Here is a 21,160-nt window from a genome sequence, read left to right as displayed (position 1 = left end):
CATTCAATATGAAGTGATTATTTCTGGTTTCCTGCCCTGTGATATTGCTGGAATATTGATAAAAGGAGCATAAAACAATACTCACTCCCTGAATAATGTGGTTATAAAAAGTAGACATAATGTTTCAAGTAGGAGTGGAGAATTACCCTCAACAGTCACCTACAAAAAGAATATATTTGTGAAAAAAAATTCACTTATGTAACTTCCTCCACAGAAAGAAACTGTTCTGAAGTAGTGGCCCTTAAAATATTCATGTCATGTCCCTTTCTCTCCTACACCTAAGAATTGCTTATTAAATGGTGGTGGATCAGGACACAATTAAAAAGTAATCAGTTGCTGTTGTCTTCACAGACCCATTGTATACTTTCCTTATTAAAGACAAAATGCTGCCAGAATCTGACAGTCACAAACAGATGGTACATAGATCCTATCAGTATAAAATACCACCAGTAATGCATTCTATCAAGTCATGATGTCATATTACCCTTATCCACCACATATATAATAACAATAATCATAAAACTATTGACTTGTGTCTCGGGCAAAAATGAGAAATATTCCAACTACACAATACACAGATTTTCCAGATGGATAATTTTCTCCCCCGTGATAAAACTTTACCTATTCTCCTTCACAATACGATCCACTCACAATGCACAGATGATTTATTTTTAATTAGATCTCCTAGCAAGATTAACATTGTAAATGACGTTGAGAAATTGACAGGGTAGGATCTGGTCTGTCATACCTTGATCAGTGTGAACCCCAACTGCATATCAATAATCATATCTCAGTCAGTTCCCCCGGTGACGTGATGTCGGGAGATAAGGCAGGGATTATCTTTGTCCTAAGCGGTACATATCCCCTCCCATATACCTACAACAGTGGCCGTTCCGTGTCAACAATCTCCTTTGTTCCTAGTCATAACTGTTACAAGCTGCCATCAACTACACCGCCTCAATAAACCACTCAAGATGGTAAACAACTTTGTAATGATTTTCATCGAAAAAAATAATAATTTAAGTTTTATTAATTATTATCTCATGTCGAAGTTAAAGTGGACAGGAAGCTGATTACATTGTTTTGAGTGACATGTTTGTGGATACTGTTAATGCTATAGACAAGCAGAGAGGGATACGTGTGTGGAAGTCCCTAGCTCTGCGGGTGGGACAACGGCACTGACGGCAACCTCAGGCCTGTAGACACTTCGTGGCAGGAAATTTGTGCCATGCAAGAACACACTTCGGTGGTGGTACATTCAACATGTAATATCTCACAAACTGGACTATTTTACATATTTTTTTATTAGTTTTATTTACAAATTTCAAAATGTCGCTGTTTCCGTTTTTGGCGGCATCTGATTCGGTCATTTCTCCGATTGAGCAATCAGGTAAGATATACTGGTGTGACTTAATGATGTTCAGTGATCTGCATATGTTGTTTAACTCACTTGCTACCTACAATACAAAGGGAGCCAAACTCACATGAGAACATGCAGTCACATCAAAGAAATATCAAGCAATAATTTGACATAAACTAACCTGGCTCTGATTAACACATTTCAGTCTGAGTTAATCTCGATATGACAAATCCACTGTTGGTCTTACTGGACAATATTAGCTTGGACAGATGTGCCTGGGGGCAGTATGGGGCTTACATATCACTAAAAGTCTTCCAAACAGACACTCAAAATTAATTATTAGTTTTGTGGATTTTAACAGAGCAAATGTTTTTTTAAAATTTACATTCTTAGAAATTATAACAAAACATGATTTATATGAGAGAAATCTTTGATTAACCTGACATCTGCTCATTCCTCAAAACTAAAGAAATACCAATAATAATCTTTCTCAGTCATTTTTGTGCCTTAGCAGAAATGTTTTCATGCACACGGTTTTAAAATCTAAAGTAATGACTGAACACAGAGATATGTATTCCTGATCCGAAGTGATAATGAAATATAGTTTGGCTTGGTTTACCAGAGAAAAGGCATATCACATTACCATGTCTTGAAACCAGAAGAATTCAGGGATCCTAGATCAAAATGAGAAAAATTAAACTACCCTTGATCAACAAACCTTTGTTAATCTCAACACTGATATATAAAATGTAATCATATTTCAACAAAAATATTTGTTGTGTAATAACAGAACATCATATACATAACACAAAAGGAATATTTTCTAATGAATGTCTTTGCTGAATCAAAAGTTAAATCTGAACACTCAGTTTCAATTAAATACTTATAAAAGGACAATACTAACCACAAAATATTACACTAGCCCAAAACTTTCACATGTACCAAATTATGAATTCTTACCAGCTTCTGAAATTTTGGGGGTTTTTTTTCACGTATTTTTATTCAATTCAGAAGTATACATATATTTATGTAGTCTTTACATACACTACACTGGACCTATCCAGATACATTTCAATGTCATCTTTATGCTCGAATTTGTGTTCTTTGTTGCAAAATATCTTTGTATTTTCATTATCTCTTTGAGAGATTTCTTGAATTTTCAAAATACAGGAATTTTACTTTTCATGCTCATATTATGTATGGATTTCTTGGCTAGGAGAATGATATGATTTATAAGATAATCTGTGCACTGGGAATACAAAAAAGACCATGGACTTAGTTAAGACAAAACTTGGTATTTTGTCTTTCAAAAGAGCTTCAAAATGAAACCAGAAGTTTTAGGTATGCTGACAGTAATAGTATCCTTGTTCTATATCTCTTTCCTCTGTATACAATGAACAAACATCAACATCAATAATTTTCATACATAGCAACTCATGTTTGGTGTAGAAATTGTTTAGTAAGGATAGACCTTCACATCAGTAATAATAAAGTATGCTGTATTTGCCATTTAAAACCCCTTCGCCAATATATTATAACTGAACCCTGACAAACTTGAGGACCAATCTGGAAGCAATTTTCACTGGTTAAAAAATCTCATTGCCTGAAGCCTGGGACAAGTCGGTTTTCATTTCAGGCAATCAAATTATGGTTTATAATTGTCCGAGAGCTTCTAGATAATTACTGCTTACAGTTTCAAGCTGCAAATAAACTTGGATTTCATTTCATATCTGCTCAAAATGTAGCTATTAAATTTGGTAATGATAATGAAGTAGAGTTACCTTCCTTTGCTATATATCACTTCTCAATAAATAGTCCAGTAAACATCAACGTCAAATACCATGTTGATTTTTTTCTTTCTTAACTACATCATCATGATTATGTCATAAAAATGAGGACAAGTTACTTTCTTAAAGTGGCTTTTGAGAAAAAAACTGAACCCCTGATTTTAATAATTAACTCCAACCAAGACCAAGAATTTACACGAAAGTCCACATTTTCATCTGTATATTTCAGACTTATCATAGAAAATACATGTATTACTGAAAATAAAACTTCAATCATAGACAACAAATTTACTTGTTTATGTCTTCGATAAGGAATACGCCACCCTTTTAACCATCTAAAACCTTGGATGCAAATTAAAGCAATTATGATTACGGCTCTACAGCTGAAACAATGTGACAACTCTCTGCCTATTAAAAATATTAACACACTAACATTTCCTACAAAGCCATAATGGCATTTTGTAAGAGAAAGCAAAGATATCCTGTCTTTACAGACAAACATTTTCATCACAAAATATGATACCCTCCACTAATTACAGTTATACTAAACTAGTCAGTCAGTCTGTGCTAAAGCCTAAAAACAGTTTCTCTACAAAAGGCATTTCTTGTTGTCCATTTCTCATCACAGGTTCTGGTCTGCTCTTCATTTCTCTCAAAGCTTTCTGCTTTTTCTGCTTCTCTGACATTTCAGTTGTTCCACAAATAGATCAGTGAAAACAAAAAAGTTTTTCTTCAGTGGCCCATAAACACGAGGAGAATCAATAGCAGATCAATGACCGATTCATCTGTCTGGGCAGCAAGAGTTCTCCCATTCAGTGTCGTCTTGAATAAGGTGCATCTCTTAACTGTGGTCATTCACCTTGTCTATTAGGTCAGAACTGATACAACATTTACAAACTGTCATCTTCTGATATAAACAACTGGGGGGACCACATTACTCAGTATTACAATCTCACCGTCTGCCAGGATGTAAGCCTCAGACAAAGATTAGGCTGACCCGAAGCGATCATGACTATTCATAGTTCCATAATACTATAATATTTCGCCATTAAAATAGGTATGCAGTTTTATATACCTTTTCTTAGCTGCTGAAATCTGAATATATAGCTGAAGATGGTCTTGACTGAAAGGAGTATTGTCTGAAATGTTCTATCATTAATATGAATCTAAAACTGGAAATAGGGTATAAAAAATTCTTTTGACAAACCAGTTGATCTTGCCTGGTCTAAAAAAAGTATCGAATCAAATCATACTGTAAATATTACTAAGAAATAGATTTCTTGCATCAAACGTATGACGTCACTCTGTTTAAATGTGTTAAAGCTATGCAGTGTTCATTGGAATCAGGTGTGGGAGTGTTGCCTAGTTTGCTAGTTAATTCGTTATCCCAGGTTTGAGTCCCCACATGCGATCAATGTGTGAAGCACATTTCTGGTGTCTCTCTCCATGATAGATATTGATAATGCTGGAATATTGCTAAAAGCAGCGTAAAACTAAGCTCACTCACTCATTGGAATCAAAATGCGTAACAGAAACCATGTTCACCACTATAACAAACATAATCTGGGCTGCATCCATGTATTATTCTTTGCTTTCACAAACCAAACATATATTTACTGACATGCATCAATATTGTCAAAGGCCGAAGGACACTGTTGATCTGATTCCTGACATTCTAGCTTTGCTGTTAATTACGCACGTTTTGTTTGAGCCACAGCTGACAGAGGTGTTCTTGTGATGGATCAGCCTCACTGCACAGTGGCATGAGATGTAATTGACCAAGTTACACCATATGTGCGTGGACTATTGGCCATCCAACACTGTATCAATAAAACCTTCAAACCCTTGAAGTAAGCGTGTACAAGACAAAACCAAGCTGATACAACATGCCTGTGACATGACTGACATTAATCGCACAACAATCAAACAACCAATAGTCAGTCGGTCCTGCTTCTATCATAAGTAGTAAACAAAGCTTGGCATCCCCACAGAAATACATGTGACTCAGGTATCATGCATGCATAAATTATGAATAGGCAGGAGGGCCATATTTTATATCTATTTTCAAATATGTCAAAACTGCCAACAATTGTTGATTAATTCAAAAACAGGATCTAAATTGAAATGATTGGTGGGTGAAAATACCAGTAGCAAGTACTTTGGGGGGTCCTTCCTCTTGAAACTGTGTGCCTGTAACACTACTTATCTTTGGAGAGAAGAAATGAATGATGAGATGTGATACTGCCATACAATGAATGGGGAGAACTGTGTGAGTTAGAGCCTGAAGCCACAGGGAAAACTAGGAAACTAGACAACCCTTCCAAACACTTGGACATGGTAAGAAACTCCTAGAAACTCCATGGACAAATATACCATCATGCCTGTGATTATCATACAACAAGGTAGGTTTGTGATATCCTCAAAGGTATGTTTCCATGTAAATTCCATTTTATCCAATCATGATAGCCTGTCATGCAGACCCGGAAACAACATATCCAACAAAACACATGAAAGTCTAGAATATGTGGCAAGTCTAGGTTTCAACTGTTTCTGTGAATGAAGAAAATCTCAAGGATCCTTTTCATTTTATATATATTTTACTATCATGAACTGTTTTTCTGTAAAATATATTTCAGATACTAGTTGTTGGTCCACAATTATGATTAAGGATCAGTAGTCTGTCACAGTTGATAAACATGCATTAACCCTGCAGTAATCTTGCCCAATCATAAATCCCCCAGAATTCAAGTCATCACCAATAAATGAGGTTGATTTTTGCATATCACCCACTTATATCATGTAGGGGATCCCCCTGGGCTGTCTACCATACAGACCCTAAAAACCCAAGAAAGTCCAGGATAGAATAGAACTTCAGCAATCCATGTTTGCCATAAAGATGACTATGCTTGTCATAAGCGGTGATTAACGGGATCGACTTGGTTTACATATGTCATCAGTTCCCAATTTCGCAGATTGATGCTCGTGCTGTTTATCACTGGATTGTCTGGTCCAGACTCGATTTTCTACAGACCACTCATATACACACTAGAGACTCAGTACATCCAAGGAAGTCTAGGATGTGGGGGAAGTTTAGATTTCCACAATTTTCAGTTTCTGAAACTGAAAAAGTCTCAGGGTCATTTTCATCATTATTGTGTTATTTTTTTTAGGAACATGTTTTTTTTGTCCCTGTAAAATATGTTCATTTCAGAGATCATATGTAAGTGTACCCAATAACACTTACTTCCTGAATATACAGATTTTTGATAGTAACAAATAAATCCATTCAGTTGAAAAGGAGACTGAGTGAGGATGAGAGATTCAGAACCTGTGGAAATCTAGACTTGCTTCATTTTGGACTGTAGTATTTCTGGTATGATAGGGAACATCAGGGACTTCAGACATAATAATATACTGTACATACATACCAATGCTATCGTAGCAATCATCAGGAATCCCAAGACAGCCTATAATATACCATACTTCCACTAATGACTGCTGGATCTCTAACAAGTGTCAAGGGTAAAACAGTTCACTAACAATTACAGTAATTCGACCCTGTAAGGTCTGGGTCTGGAATTCTATTAAAAAAATAAACACCTATGTGCTTATTGGAGGAAATACGGTACTCTTTAAACAACAGTAGGGAATCGTCATTTTTAATTGATGATTGAAAAAACTTGGCTTCATATCACAGTTATTGTTGATATAGTAATGTAAAGACTGGTTAGAGAGTGCATCACCACTTGCATTTCCTTATGAGCATATGTACCGTAATCGCTCTTGAAAGATGATTGTGTATGACATGAAATGTGCATGCACGTAATTTTCATTTTCAAACAAAAAAAGACAAAATCAGAAACAAACACAAGGAACTGTGAGATGCAAGATGATTATCAAAATCACTGGTCTACAGATAAAATCAAGAATGACACCCCATGGGAGCTTAGTAACTGCACTGTGCATCAGCATATGTTGCCTCCTAGGGGTGGTGATAAAGGGAAATGGCGGTGCATTCATAAGATGTCTGTCTTTGAAAGGCTTGTTAACACTTATACATCCTAACCAAATTGACAGTTCAGGTTTCCCTTTGATTTCTGAACACCCAGTCATTGCAAATGTTATTAGTATGACAATTATTCATTTCAGCTATAACTGAACATATTAATACCATAATTATCATCATCATTTCTATCTGAACAAGAATAAACTTAAGAACAACAACTGATCATCACAATCAACACAAGACATGATATAGACCTATATGAACAAGAATGAACTTCAGAACAATTGATCATAACAATCAACACAAGACATGATATAGACTTATATGAACAAGAATGAACTTCAGAACAACTGATAATCACAATCAACACAAGACATGATATAGACTTATATGAACAAGAATGAACTTCAGAACAACTGATATCACAATCAACACAAGACATGATATAGACTTATATGAACAAGAATGAACTTCAGAACAACTGATAATCACAATCAACACAAGACATGATATAGACCTATATGAACAAGAATGAACTTCAGAACAACTGATCATCACAATCAACACAAGACATGATATAGACTTATATGAACAAGAATGAACTTCAGAACAACTGATCATCACAATCAACACAAGACATGATATAGACCTATATGAACAAGAATGAACTTCAGAACAACTGATCATCACAATCAACACAAGACATGATATAGACTTATATGAACAAGAATGAACTTCAGAACAACTGATAATCACAATCAACACAAGACATGATATAGACTTATATGAACAAGAATGAACTTCAGAACAACTGATCATCACAATCAACACAAGACATGATATAGACCTATATGAACAAGAATGAACTTCAGAACAACTGATCATCACAATCAACACAAGACATGATATAGACTTATATGAACAAGAATGAACTTCAGAACAACTGATAATCACAATCAACACAAGACATGATATAGACTTATATGAACAAGAATGAACTTCAGAACAACTGATCATCACAATCAACACAAGACATGATATAGACCTATATGAAAAAGAATGAACTTCAGAACAACTGATCATCACAATCAACACAAGACATGATATAGACTTATATGAACAAGAATGAACTTCAGAACAACTGATCATCACAATCAACACAAGACATGATATAGACCATATGAACTAACACAGCCTATCACCAGCCTTAAGTATGTTCCCTATTTACATGTTTTGTAAATGTAATGAGACACCCAGCTATTTAGTCCTATTGTGAATGCCCTATCACGGATATTCCACGTCTATGCAGTCTGGCGAAACAGCATGGAGAGGCATTAAACCCCCACTGACACTCGATCCCCCAATTCTATTCACCAGTATACGACCTAGGTTGATGCTCAAATGGCTAGGAAACAAACAGTCCTTCCACAATGCCAGTACTGAGTTGCCGTAATCGTTGATTATTTATGAACTGTGACCACGAGATACCAATACCTGATCATGGTGAAGAAATCATGCAACAAGTTTAAACAGGAGAAACATAAACTTCTTGTAACTAGCAACATGTTGGCTACAGTGCTGAGGAGATTAAAACGTGTATGACACTTATGAATCTGCACCTCCTCTGACAAATCTTTTTCTAACAACTCAGATATGTACAGTTAAGAGAGGATTATGTGACAAATTCTGTCAAACTTGACAATCAAAGTATAGGAAATCATTAATCCTGGCTTATTAACAAATGGATTTGGAAAAGACAACTCCAACCTACAAAGCACTGTAAACAGTTTTGTTGTGTTTGAAGACTGTTAAATGTTTGGGTGTGACAGCAACACTTGAAAACATGAACTTTTGGCGATCTCTTTCACCAGTTACCCAACTGCGTACCTGTCACACTACCAAGGTTTATACCTGAAGCTGGGATAGAAAACTCAACATTTCATATGGAATCTGAGAATCATCTGATACCATCGGCAAACTTTGGAGATCTTCAATGAATGTGGATTGGGACTAAGTGTATGCATATTTATTCGACAAGGGTTCTGACATATGATAGACAGATATTGACTGGATTTGAAGGAGATGAGATTGTCAGTTATGCTTGGTTGATAGTCACGCCTACTGTTCAGTTTAGACAGTAATGGCCGAGGTGTACAAGGCTAAAGACATCTGACACTGGAGTTGATATCAAAGATGAACTTTTCAAGAAAACAAACTGTTGAATGCTAATTATCAAGATGGTCGACTTCTCGGGTGCTTGTGGGTTCGTGTGAGAAATGATCATCTGAGAAGATCAAATACAAGAGTGGTTGATTTGAACCCCTTTTCGGAAATTTATCCCACGTTTACTGGTGAAGCTGATAGTACTATCAACATGATCATGCAACAGATTGGTATGTATGGAAGATCACTTACAACTAAATATAGGAAACAGCTAGCTTTCTTGTTAGTCCGTGAAAGTGTCGAAAGTTCTATGTAGTGCCACTTGAAATGAGCTGGCACATATACGTCATCACAGCAGCATATCTCGTATTGTTATTTATAACATCCTAAACACTGGCGTGTACATGATGGACATCATGTAAGTGAGGTAATGTTTATTTTAATATTCATGTTTCATGTGCCATTGATTTGACAGAACTAATGATTTACTCAATCTCACAAACCATTTTGTTTGCAATATTCTACCTGTATGATGGTGGCCTGGACTAACGGGACCGGGTGGTCAGGCTCGCTGACTTGGTTAACACATGTCATCGTATCCTAACTGTATCAATTGATGCTCTTGATCACTGGATTGTATGGTCCACACTTGTATAATTACAGAGCCCCCTCACTCACTCACTCCATGGACTGACATCATGAACACCGATTCATGTAAATGGGGTATGATGATTTGAATGATCCTAACATGACAACCAGATCTTTAGTTACAACAAGCACGGGTTGCTGAGCATGTCATTTATCCAGAATCCCCAAATGTTTAACAGAAGTAATACTGCTGATGTATACTATTGGGATATATTGGATTTGCTGACATAAGGAACTATGTAGTGATGTGTTAATCCCCTTGATTTCCTTATCAGTGTTTTTCATTGGTTAGTATTGCCAAACAACTGTATACAGATGGCACTTACTTGTACAATAATTCACTTATCAACATAGGAATTGATAGCAACTCATTTGACACTCTCAGTTATGATTAATGAGACCTTTTAGGACCAAAGTCTTGACTACTTTCACATGGAAAGATACAGCTTTTTGAGAAAGAGGGGTGCACACCCTTGAGACCCATTTTCAATGGTCATTTAATAAACTTTCAGGACAAAAGGGTGTGTGTGTGCATGCATGCGTGTACATGTGTGTGTGCACCCTTTCACCCCCATATGTTGCCTAAAAAGTTTAAGAGTTAAGAAAAGTTTTAGAAAAATTTATTAGGCTCCATAAAGGTTAAAATATTTTATATCGTTTCAAAACAATATTACTAGTGTTCTAAATACCTGCCTGCCCAACCGTCTGGAACGAGTTATTTACAATACAGACTGCCAGATTCTCAAATAACCTGCCCGATGGTTGGGTTAAAATTTAGACATGAATATGAAAATATCATCACACTTCAGGGTAATAAGTGTTTTATGTCCTTGTGGGACTATTGTCCTACCACCTAAATCATTATTAATTCACTCTCAAATCTGAGATAAACAGGTAATTCTTTTCTTGCAATGGTATGGGTTTCTTTAATGTTTTGCCAATTTTGAATTAATTATACTAAATAAATTAGTCTTTTTTGTGGGCAGGTACCTTTTGGTCAGGGCTGGTGAGTTTTACATCAAACTGGCCGTGTGGTCTGGCTGAAAATTTGGGAGTTCCATATCCTGATGTATTACCCTCCTAAATCTTTCATGAATGGATCCACAATGGGGTCCAGAATATGTCAGTAATTGGGTATTTCAACGTTACTACATACTATCAACTGAACTATAATTCACTCAATTGATAGGTTGTTAAAAAACATTGCATGATTACTGAAAAAGAATGCAAAAATGAACCCAACCATGCTTGATCTTTCATGTTTAACATCTGATTCATACGAAAGAACTCTGAACTTTCGTGCAGTTTCAAAAATCTGTTTAGAGTTTGACTTTTCACAGCCATGCCAGTATTGAATCATTAAATATTCATCACAAACTTGTCGATCTTTTAGGATTAACAATTCTGGGTAGACATGAAAACGAAAATCATAATGTCTCATAAAACTGCAAACCCAGAATTACATGACCTCATAAAGTGTGCTACCTTCAAATGAAGTCTACACTCGTGTGTTAACTCAACAACAAAAAGAGAGCTGAATAAACATATATCCATTTCCATGACAATTCGTCTTTTTGCAGGCTTAAACTTCACGGTAGAATGATACTTAAAATTATAATAAAAGATGTGAAGCCAGTGTTACATGACATAAAGTGCACAACCTTCAAATGAAGGAGACGTACACATGAAATACAGATCCACTACACAATAATTCAGATTTCAAGAAACTTTCTTTATGGCAGGCTTCAGGTTCCTAGTTTAATGATACTTTAATGTTTAATGGTTAATAAAAGCTGTGAACCGAATGTTATGTGACCTCATAAAGTGTACTTCCTTCAAATAGAGCAGACGTGCACAAGGCCAGTTATGAAACATCATTTCTGCACCAAACAACTAATGGTTAATATGAAAAGGTCATGTTTGCACTGAAGCCTTACATCCATGCAAGGCGTAAAGGAATAACAAAGCCAGGAGGCAATGTACAGCAAGCAAGACCCGCACAGCTTTGAGGCAACACACAAAGACCACCGATGAAGGACGGACCAGGCACGTAGCTCCCAGCCAGTGAGGTGTGGTGGGACTACACAATAGTCTACAACAATGCCACCCCTGCTTCCCAGCTTCCTCTAGGCTATCCTCCCTGCTGTCCAGACAAGCAAGGAGGGTCACTCTTGCCCCAGTGACCAGTGTTTGTTGTAACAATTCACTTGGTTGACACTGGCCATATTACTCCAAAGCAGGATCATTACTCTGCTGGTGTGAGGTGAAGCTGGAGGACGGTCCAGTCCCCAATCAATGTGAGATTTGAGAGGATCTCTATTCTTGTATATTGTATTGACTGTCATTATCCTCTGTGACAGATGGAGGCATGGATAGGGTTTAAAGTGTTTGCTAAACTATTTAAACCTGAGTGCTGAGAAAGTGTCCGCCATCAAAATAGCTCACTGTCAACACTACTGAGTCAATGACTTTGTTAGCCATGAGGACAATATTTACATCATGTCAGCAAAGTTTTTTTCTACGTTTATGAAACATAATTCTCAGTTAATATTTAGAATTCAGCTGTTTCATTCCTTTCAAAGAATATGGGTGCATGAATTCAAAGAAATTTGTACCTACATTCTTTAAATGAACACAAGGAGAAACCAAATGCAGTATTACATACTTCTGTACCATGACTGCACAACATATATATTTTGTGACAAACAAACCAATCTAGATTGTTTATTTACATGTCATTACTCAGTATGTACATTACACAAAAATTCATCAAGTCAGCTCTTTTCCATCAAGATAGCAATCAAAAGAAAAGAAAATTTTCAATGTTGTTAGTTCCATAAGACATTATATTTATCTCCTAATTCAATCTCTAAAAATCATCCATAAATTCCTTTCACTTTAGAGTGGGATAATAATTTTTATGATGAAAAAATCCATGAAAGTTATAGGATCCACAAAGTTTTCTTAGCACTACGTAATTCTGTGATAAACTCTACAATTATGATAGCTTGCCATACTACAAACACTTTGTAGACTGGGTACCAGATTTACTGACTCCAGTACCTTAGGAGAAAGCATATTTTCCCTGCAACTGGGGAACAGAAATTTAATTAAAGGATAAATTAAAAATATCTCAGGACATCCAACATCCCAACCAAATACGGAATGAAGGACACTTTAGCCTGCTACATTGATTTCAGCAAAAGGGTACAGTAAAGAGTGTGGTTGATTTAAAACAGCTGGGGCATCAAAGAACGAAACCAAACTCAAATCCTAAGCTACTTCTACTGACAAATTAGTGTTGATTTTAACTTCCAAATACAAAAACATTATCAATGACTTTAGATGGCAATATCTAAATACCTGACATCCATGTCTATAGTGAATCTTTAACCAGAGAGGTCAGGTATCTGTTGTACATGAGATATATCATCTCATCCTGGTGTGATATAACACTCAATACTATCAGACAGAATCTGTGTGACTGCAGAGTGAAACAGCTTTATTTACCCTGTCCCCAACAGAGTGGTTAATAGGTTGTCTAACAGATCAGTCTTTACTGGGACTTTTACTGAAAGGAAATGATTATCACAAGACAGTGATGATGATGGAAAGCACGCCAAGCAGATTACTGGAAAATTAAGATTGTAATGTCTCTTAGTGTATTGACAGTTGGGACAGTTGCGATGCTGCTACCGAACTACTCTCCATTGGTCATATCCACCTCATTCAGATTGGTGGTTTATAAATAACTGTAGATTTTCACCTGTCTTGGGCTATCATCTTGGACTAACGGATAAGTAGCTGTTTCTAGCCTGTGCCAAATTCTTTTAGTCTACTGGACCGATAATAGCTCTTGGCAATGTTTTCAGTATATTTCAGGGTTATTATATGGGGTATTATTAGCTGAGCTTATAAGACGCAACAGAATTTTACAAGACATGTGTTGGAAAGTAGTGGGTGGAGCTTGTGATCCTGGGTTGACATAAACTCACTCATTCACCCTATTCTGTAATGAATTGGGGGCAGTGGGGTAGCCTAGTGGTTAAAGTGTTTGCTTGTCACACAGAAGACCCAGGTTTGATTCTCACATGGGTACAATGTGTGAAGCCCATTTATGGTGTCCCCTGGCGTGATATTGCTGGAACATTGCTAAAAGCTGCGTAAACCCAAACTGACTCACTTACTCACTGTAATGAATTTGTATTTGATCATGCTTAATTTGATAAGAATTGTTCAAGCAGTGTTCAGAAATGATGTTCTGATATCACTAAAGTCTTTACTAGGATACTGTAATCTTGGATCCCTCAAATTAGTAAGTTTCAACATAAGCGATAGGACAAGGACTGAAAGGCATCATGTTGCATTTCCAGCACAGTATCTGGGCACAGTTTTTCAAAATAATGTCTTGATCTATCATTTAAGTGATACAAATTTGATCGTCCATATGCTGGAAAATCTACTTTCTATTATAACTTCACTGTGTATGTACCATCATACTCCAGTTGCAAACTCTCGAGACAAGTTCAAACACAAAAAGTTCATATAATGACAAGTTTCATACAACCAGTAATATTGCAGCAAAACAAGGTCTGTAAATAATCCTGTCTGGACCATACAATCCAGTAATTGACACCACAAACATCCATTTATGTAACTGGAATATATTGGGTAAAAAAATTCCAGGAAAATACATTTCATACTCATACACCGATAGATGATCGATCACTCAGAATGAGCCAATCAAAGTAACACCACCAATTTCCAACACTAGCTACATGCTTAATTCCATCTAATAATTAAGATGTTAGGATCAACCTGGCTGACTGCAGGTCATTGATCTATGGCATCATGGATCAATAGACATACTATTAACCACTACACGTTTCAGGATGTCATCATGACATAGTAACACAAGCTGCAGTGTGATACATTTTATCCTGACACACACTTGACGATTTAGGAGTATACCACCATTTTAACATTTCCATGTGACATATGTCAGCACATGGCATCGACGTTAAGCACCTCTAGTACTTGACTTAATCCTTCAGCGGAGAACATTACAGCTAAGCTGCGCTGTCAATCTGTTTACAGTAATCTTGAGTTGGTGTAAGATCTCAGTAGACTACAGCGGTCACAGACTGGCCAGGTGCGGGACTGTAGTGACCATGAGTTGTCCTCACTCACCAATATGTAACATATGTAAGCCAATATGGAGGAGCATAGTGCATGCTCAAGTCAAAAGGAAGTATGGACTATGAGTATGACTTCAAAGAGGTTCTACCTCCTGATGGGATAAGGCAAGAGGGTAGGTGACCACTATGGAAAGATCCATGCCATGAGAACTACTAAACATACTTGGCATTCGTGAACAAACCATGGCCCTGACGTTCAATTTGTCAGGAATTCGCATTGTCTATCATACAGACCTCAAGTAAAACTATCCAAGAAAGCCCATAAAAGTCTAAAATATGTGGCAAATTTAGATTTCCACAGTTTCATGAAAAATGAAGAAAGTTCATTTCAGAGACTAGCTCTTAGTCTAAGATTTATGTAAACATTCTCGTTTGTTGATATGATACCCATCCAAAATCATTTAAAGACAATTTGTGAACTCAAATTGATGATGAATCTGTAAATATAATAAGAAGGCCGCCCAACCCCAGCATAATTAGCTAGGTGTTTCTTTGTAGGCCTGTTCATAAAATGAATCAAAGGATACTTTATATTTTTTTCTTCTGTAAAACCCTAAGTTGCTAAATGTCAATGAAAGACAACTTTCATGTGAGGATAACAACTGATTTGTTTTCAAGAATCTTATCTATATGACTTCTAGATGCAATAGGAACAAAATTAATATGATAAATACTACTTGAGACAAGAAACAAACAAAGAACAGGATATCCAAAAAAGTATTTGCCATGTCATCACTTCTTATCATGTTCATAACTTCTAAATGCCCTTCAAAAAACTAAAAAGTTTTCCATTTGGTCACCAAAGCAGATGAACTGATAAAATGGAAATATATGAATTGTTTTTTGCCTAATGTATACATTTACTATTAATGTCACAAACACAATGTATTGCTAACTCACAAGATGCTACCATGCATAGGTACAATGTGTGAAGACCATTTCTTGTGCACCTTGCCATTATATTGCAGGAATATAGCTAAAAGTGATGTTAAAATCAGACTCACTCAATCAATCAATAACACATCTTAACACATCATCATGGAATTGATAGGAAATGAAAGCCAGATCCTGAAGCACTGTCCCTGTTGGTAGTGATCTATAAGCTATATACTTTCAGTATGTTTGTGTTTCAGGAAACTATTTTATCATGGACTCGGAACAACTGGTGTCCAACCCCTACCAGGAGATGCAAAACGAAGCCATCGGGGACTACGGCAAAAAGTCCTCACTTACGGAGAAGTTCACCAGCGTCAAGAACAATGTGTGTGAGAATCACTTCAACATGGCCAAAACTCAGCTTGAGCGTGAGAAGGACATTCGTCTGCGTCACCTACACGAGAACACAAGTCGGCTACGGTATGAAGTGAAGCTGCTGGATCTCAACAGACGAAAGAATGAGATTGAAATGAGGAAGAGGATAGAACCTTGTCGAGACTTTACATATGATGATACTCAGCTTACAAAGACAGAGAGACGACTGGGGGCTAACATTGAATCTCATTACCTTGATCGCAAATTGAGATACCCTGTGAGAGCGAAAGCTGTAAGTGATATTGCCATTACACCAGCTGTGGCACGGGCTAGGAGTACTCTTAGACAGCAGAAGATGAGACCGGATTCTGAGAGAGCTGTAACGGCCAAGAGCACCTGTTCTAGCATGACTCATGACTTATCTCAAGTGCGCGAAGCTCGGTCTCGAAATAAATGGCCAGCATCCCGATCTGCACCTTTGACATCAAGTAGCTATGGTTCTCGGGACAGATCTCATGATAGTCATTCTCGGTTCCCTACTATTCGCCATACTTTTGAAGGTAATAATTCCTACCACGATAAACAGAGAGGTTCGTCTCAGCATGTAAAGTTTGCCTTTGAAAGTCCCCATAAACTGATACTTTCAAGCGGAACAGGGGATTCAGTGCATCCTGGTGAACACATGTACCGATCATATACCTACTATGGAGGGATGACCAGAAGACCAACTTTCTACAATGACAGTTCATCGGAAGAAGAAAACGATGATGACTTTGACTCCAGTGAAAAGATTGACCTCCGGGCCATACTGTTTGGGAAATCACAAAACGGGGACACCATGTCTGTAAAGTCTCGGCCACATTCTGGACTAACATACACTTCCCAGGGCTTTGGTGTGAAGCGGTCTCAGGGAGCTCCACAACAGCTCACACAGGAGAAGCTCCAGGAGGAGACCAAGGTGATCCAGAACAAGATCAACACTTTTCTAAGACGGCTTGAAACTGATCCTCCAATCAGGAAGAAAGTCTTCTACGACTCTGAATCTGAAGATGAGCTGATTGAAACGGGACACAACACAATTCCAATTGTTGTGAAAAAGAAGAAACCACCACTACCAACACAAGCACCACCACCAAAGAAGGAAGAAGTGGTGATAGAAAAGGAAGACACTCCAGACTCGGCTGACACCGAGATTCCTGAGAAGCGAAGCATAAAGGATGCGTGGAAGTATATCCGTGGTCACATGGCTGATGGGACACTGCAAGGGACTTACACTGCTGCAGATCTTGTCCTACAACAACTGACCGGGGTGCTGGTTGGTCACAGTAAGAAACCAACTGTGCCTCTTAACTGTGCAAGTCGAGCAATGAGGCACACAGCTACATTCAAAATGAGAAAGGTTGTAGAGAGCCTGATTGAGAGCCGAACCAAATATGAGCAGCATGAGGTTGATGAGCTGAAGAAGAAGATGGACGGGGATGGGGATGTTGGGGTGCCACCTGCACCTGAAGCTTCCTATGCTGACATACCACAGCAGGTAGCATGAGATATGCTTTGTTTATAAAACAGACATACCATGGCAGGTAGCATGAGATACGCTTCGTTTACAACATTGATATAACACAGTGGGTGGCATGAGATATGATACGTTCACAATACTGATATACCACTCAGGGTCATGAGATACGCTATGTTTACAACAGTGATATACCACGGCATGGAGTGTGAACAACACAATGCTTACAATACAGATATACCAAATACAGGACATGAAGCAAGAGGCCAATTAACAAGTTCAAGAAACTTGTTCAGAGTGCAGAACAAGGCAAAGAAGATGCTATCCTCCGCCTCATTCCACAAAGTGATCCTGATGATCACAACTTCCATACAGAGACTTACAACCATCGTAGTGCTACAGTCGTTTGTAGAATAGGATTTGTGGAAGGATTCTGACTGGAATGAATACTAACGTGTGCCTTCACGTCACCTGTTGGTAGAGGAGTACCTGTGTATACGTTTACCTTATGGTAATGGGTTGTGTAGATTTGACAAAACAATGTACAGTACAAAACAATGCTGAGTTGACAAGAAAGTGCTTACTGTTCCAGTTTGTGTGTGTCTGCTAAAACTGGTGATGGAAAATTACTTATTTAGTAAACCTGTGATAAAAACTTCAAAATGGAATATTTGTGATTTTCAACTTTTGCCAAGTGCAAAAAAAGTGTCCACTAATCAGCTGTTTGCTGTGGATGTGGGCTTGGTGCGATGTAGTGAAATGTGTGTACCTGTAATTAGGGTGTCAACAAATGTATAGGGAAGTGCCAATGAAATGTGATATTGGCTTCAAGTGATGGTACAGAAGGTTACATCAGGGTATCATAATGTATTTGTTTCAGATTTCCACTGGGATCAGAATCACAGAGGAATAACTGGGTCTTTATAACAATTGCTATAGATGCTGGGGCAGTGGGGTAGCCCAGTGGTTAAGGCATCCACTAGTCCTGCTCCAGATTCAGGTTCTGTTTCAACACATTGGTACAATGTCTGAGGGACATTTTGACTGTACCCTTCTGTGATATTTTTAGAATATTTTATGAAACATCATAAAACCATACTCTCTTACTACTATACATTAAAACTACTATCATGTTCATGTTGAACAAGTTCCTTTAACTCTATGTAACTCAATATTCCAGCAACATATCTTTACATTCTGTTACACACTGCCAGAATACAGAGGTTGCAAAGTCACATTTTCAACTTGCTGGATTTCTGAAAGATCACATAAACTTAAAGGGGATACAAATACATAAATCATTTATTGACATCGTTATAAATGAAATGTCATCATTAAAACAATTCATTTTGACATTTAATTGCCTTGAATCGACCCTTTTGACAACAGTGCACAATTCTATCCTGCAAACGAAATTTCACCCAATTGGAGGGGCGCGCCTCCGTGACGTAACATGAGGAATACCCATGTGGGCTGCTGTAGTATTCATGTACATTTCTGGAGGTACATTATCTTGTTTAACCTGTTACTCTTAACCTGCAATCATGACAATTCTTTTGAAAAATGAAAGTTCTATATTTTCACAGTCTACTGCTATTTATTCTTGTTACCTGCTTTGCCTATTTACCGAGATACAACTTATTTTCATGGATGATTCTGTCAAAATCACTTGTTGTCATAATGGCTATAAATCATGTGTCATGCAAAGTCTTTTTGGTCATCATTCAGAAATATATTTAACTATGAGTAGGAAGTAGATTTGGTCTTTTAACTTGACGAAAACAAAACCATAATCTAATTGATTCTCAAACTGACGTGATGCCACTATTTAAAAGAAATGGTGGGGCCCTGTCACGAACATCTGTCAGTCTGAGAATAAATGCTATTTAGGCTTGTTTTCACTGAGTTAAAAAATCTAAACTACTGTCTACTGGTAGAAAAATATGTATTTGATTGATGGACAATGGGATTTTGCATGACAATGCTTATAACATAACAATGTCACTCTTGAAAGTGAGGTGGGTGTCAATATGATACCACTTACAATATCATTGTCACTTTGACCACAACCTCGCTTCCGAGAAAGAAATTGTTATGCTAAGAGTGTGTCATGCACTATCCTTTTGGTCATCAATCAGTTACTACTTGAATTTGAGTTCCACTTAAACCTAACCTTAAGTCTTTTATATGTAATGGTTAAAAGAGTACAAAAAATGTGAGCTTAATGGCATCTTCTATCTTGGGATCGAGGTAGGTGTCAAACCACCCTACTTAATACGCACAGACTTCCAAAATGCTCGCTTCGCACTCACATACACATGCACATTTAAGCATGAACTGAGGGGTGCGGCGGAAATCTGTTCATGGTGACACCATCACCCGACACCTGGGAGCATTTGACAGTTACACAAGGATTCGGCATGTCTTTATTGACGTCGGGGAATCAGCAAATTGACAAGCTTGTTACACATTTTATGTACAACTAACTGAAAATTCTTCCTCACATGACATCACTGCAGGGTGTAACCTATCAAGGACTCCGTTGGCGGGCAAGAGTGAAGCAGACGACTTTTAAGCAACTTTTAATTGCTCAGCATTAATTAACCACACGTTTTTGAAGAATGAATTTGTGTTCCACATAAGAGTATCCTTAAGTCTTGTATATGTAATGGTTAAAGGAGTACAAAAAATGTGAGCTTATTCGTTGTTTAATGCCTGAGTGCCATTGTACAATAACAACCATAGAGTCACCGTAGTGTTGAGGTCATTATGTACAGAAGTAACGTAGACTAATGCTTTTCAACAGTATTTGATTATAAAGCTCCCTATACTTTAACTGATAAAATCAGGGTTATAACAGGGACAAGAGATTTCCAGCCTTAATTCATATTTCATATAAAATATACAGATTTGAATTCATTGAAGAAATAGCTCCAAGTTCACTAGTATTTAAGATTTGTTCACTTAATTTCCATTTTGAAATATACCAAAATGATCCAAATAATTATACATAATTCAAATAACCTGGTAATGTTATTTGAATCTCAAGTGGCTGTTATTAAAAATTTCTCACTTAAATTATTAGTTTGAAAGAAAATGTTTCAAGTAGCAGCAACATTAACCAGTGTGTGAAATAGACACAGGCCCACTAGCCTGTGGCTAGTAAAAATCGACTCCGGCAAGTAAATCTCCCAAGTCACTGGACCCACCTGTCATTTTTTAAATATATCA

At 37.2% G+C, this 21,160-nt stretch overlaps 3 protein-coding genes across 3 annotated transcripts in view; 2 read left to right on the top strand and 1 right to left on the bottom strand.

Moving 5' to 3' along the window:
- The window catches only part of LOC137258796 (crystal protein-like), a 179,308-nt gene that overhangs the window by 128,793 nt on the left and 29,355 nt on the right, over positions 1–21,160 (top strand). The window lies entirely within an intron of this gene.
- Positions 1–21,160, bottom strand: part of LOC137258232 (RING finger and SPRY domain-containing protein 1-like) — a 59,485-nt gene that overhangs the window by 12,795 nt on the left and 25,530 nt on the right. The gene's annotated exons all lie outside the window — the stretch shown is intronic.
- Positions 1,205–19,289, top strand: LOC137258787 (uncharacterized). Its single transcript, XM_067796481.1, has 2 exons — positions 1,205–1,390; positions 16,296–19,289. Exons 1-2 carry the CDS (start codon positions 1,330–1,332, stop codon positions 17,957–17,959), a joined length of 1,725 nt encoding a protein of 574 aa, XP_067652582.1. The 5' UTR covers positions 1,205–1,329; the 3' UTR covers positions 17,960–19,289.

Source organism: Haliotis asinina, chromosome 12, assembly GCF_037392515.1.
Source record: "Haliotis asinina isolate JCU_RB_2024 chromosome 12, JCU_Hal_asi_v2, whole genome shotgun sequence".
Taxonomy (NCBI): Eukaryota; Metazoa; Mollusca; class Gastropoda; order Lepetellida; family Haliotidae; genus Haliotis; species Haliotis asinina.
The sequence above is the reverse complement of the archived record's forward strand: the minus strand, read 5'-3'. Positions and strand labels throughout refer to the sequence as shown.

Coding starts and splice junctions, on each gene's coding strand:
- LOC137258787 (XM_067796481.1), top strand. CDS start 1,330: ATGTCGCTGTTTCCGTTTTTGGCGGCATCTGATTCGGTCATTTCTCCG. Junction 1,391..16,295: donor TTCTCCGATTGAGCAATCAG/GTAAGATATACT, acceptor TTTGTGTTTCAG/GAAACTATTTTATCATGGAC.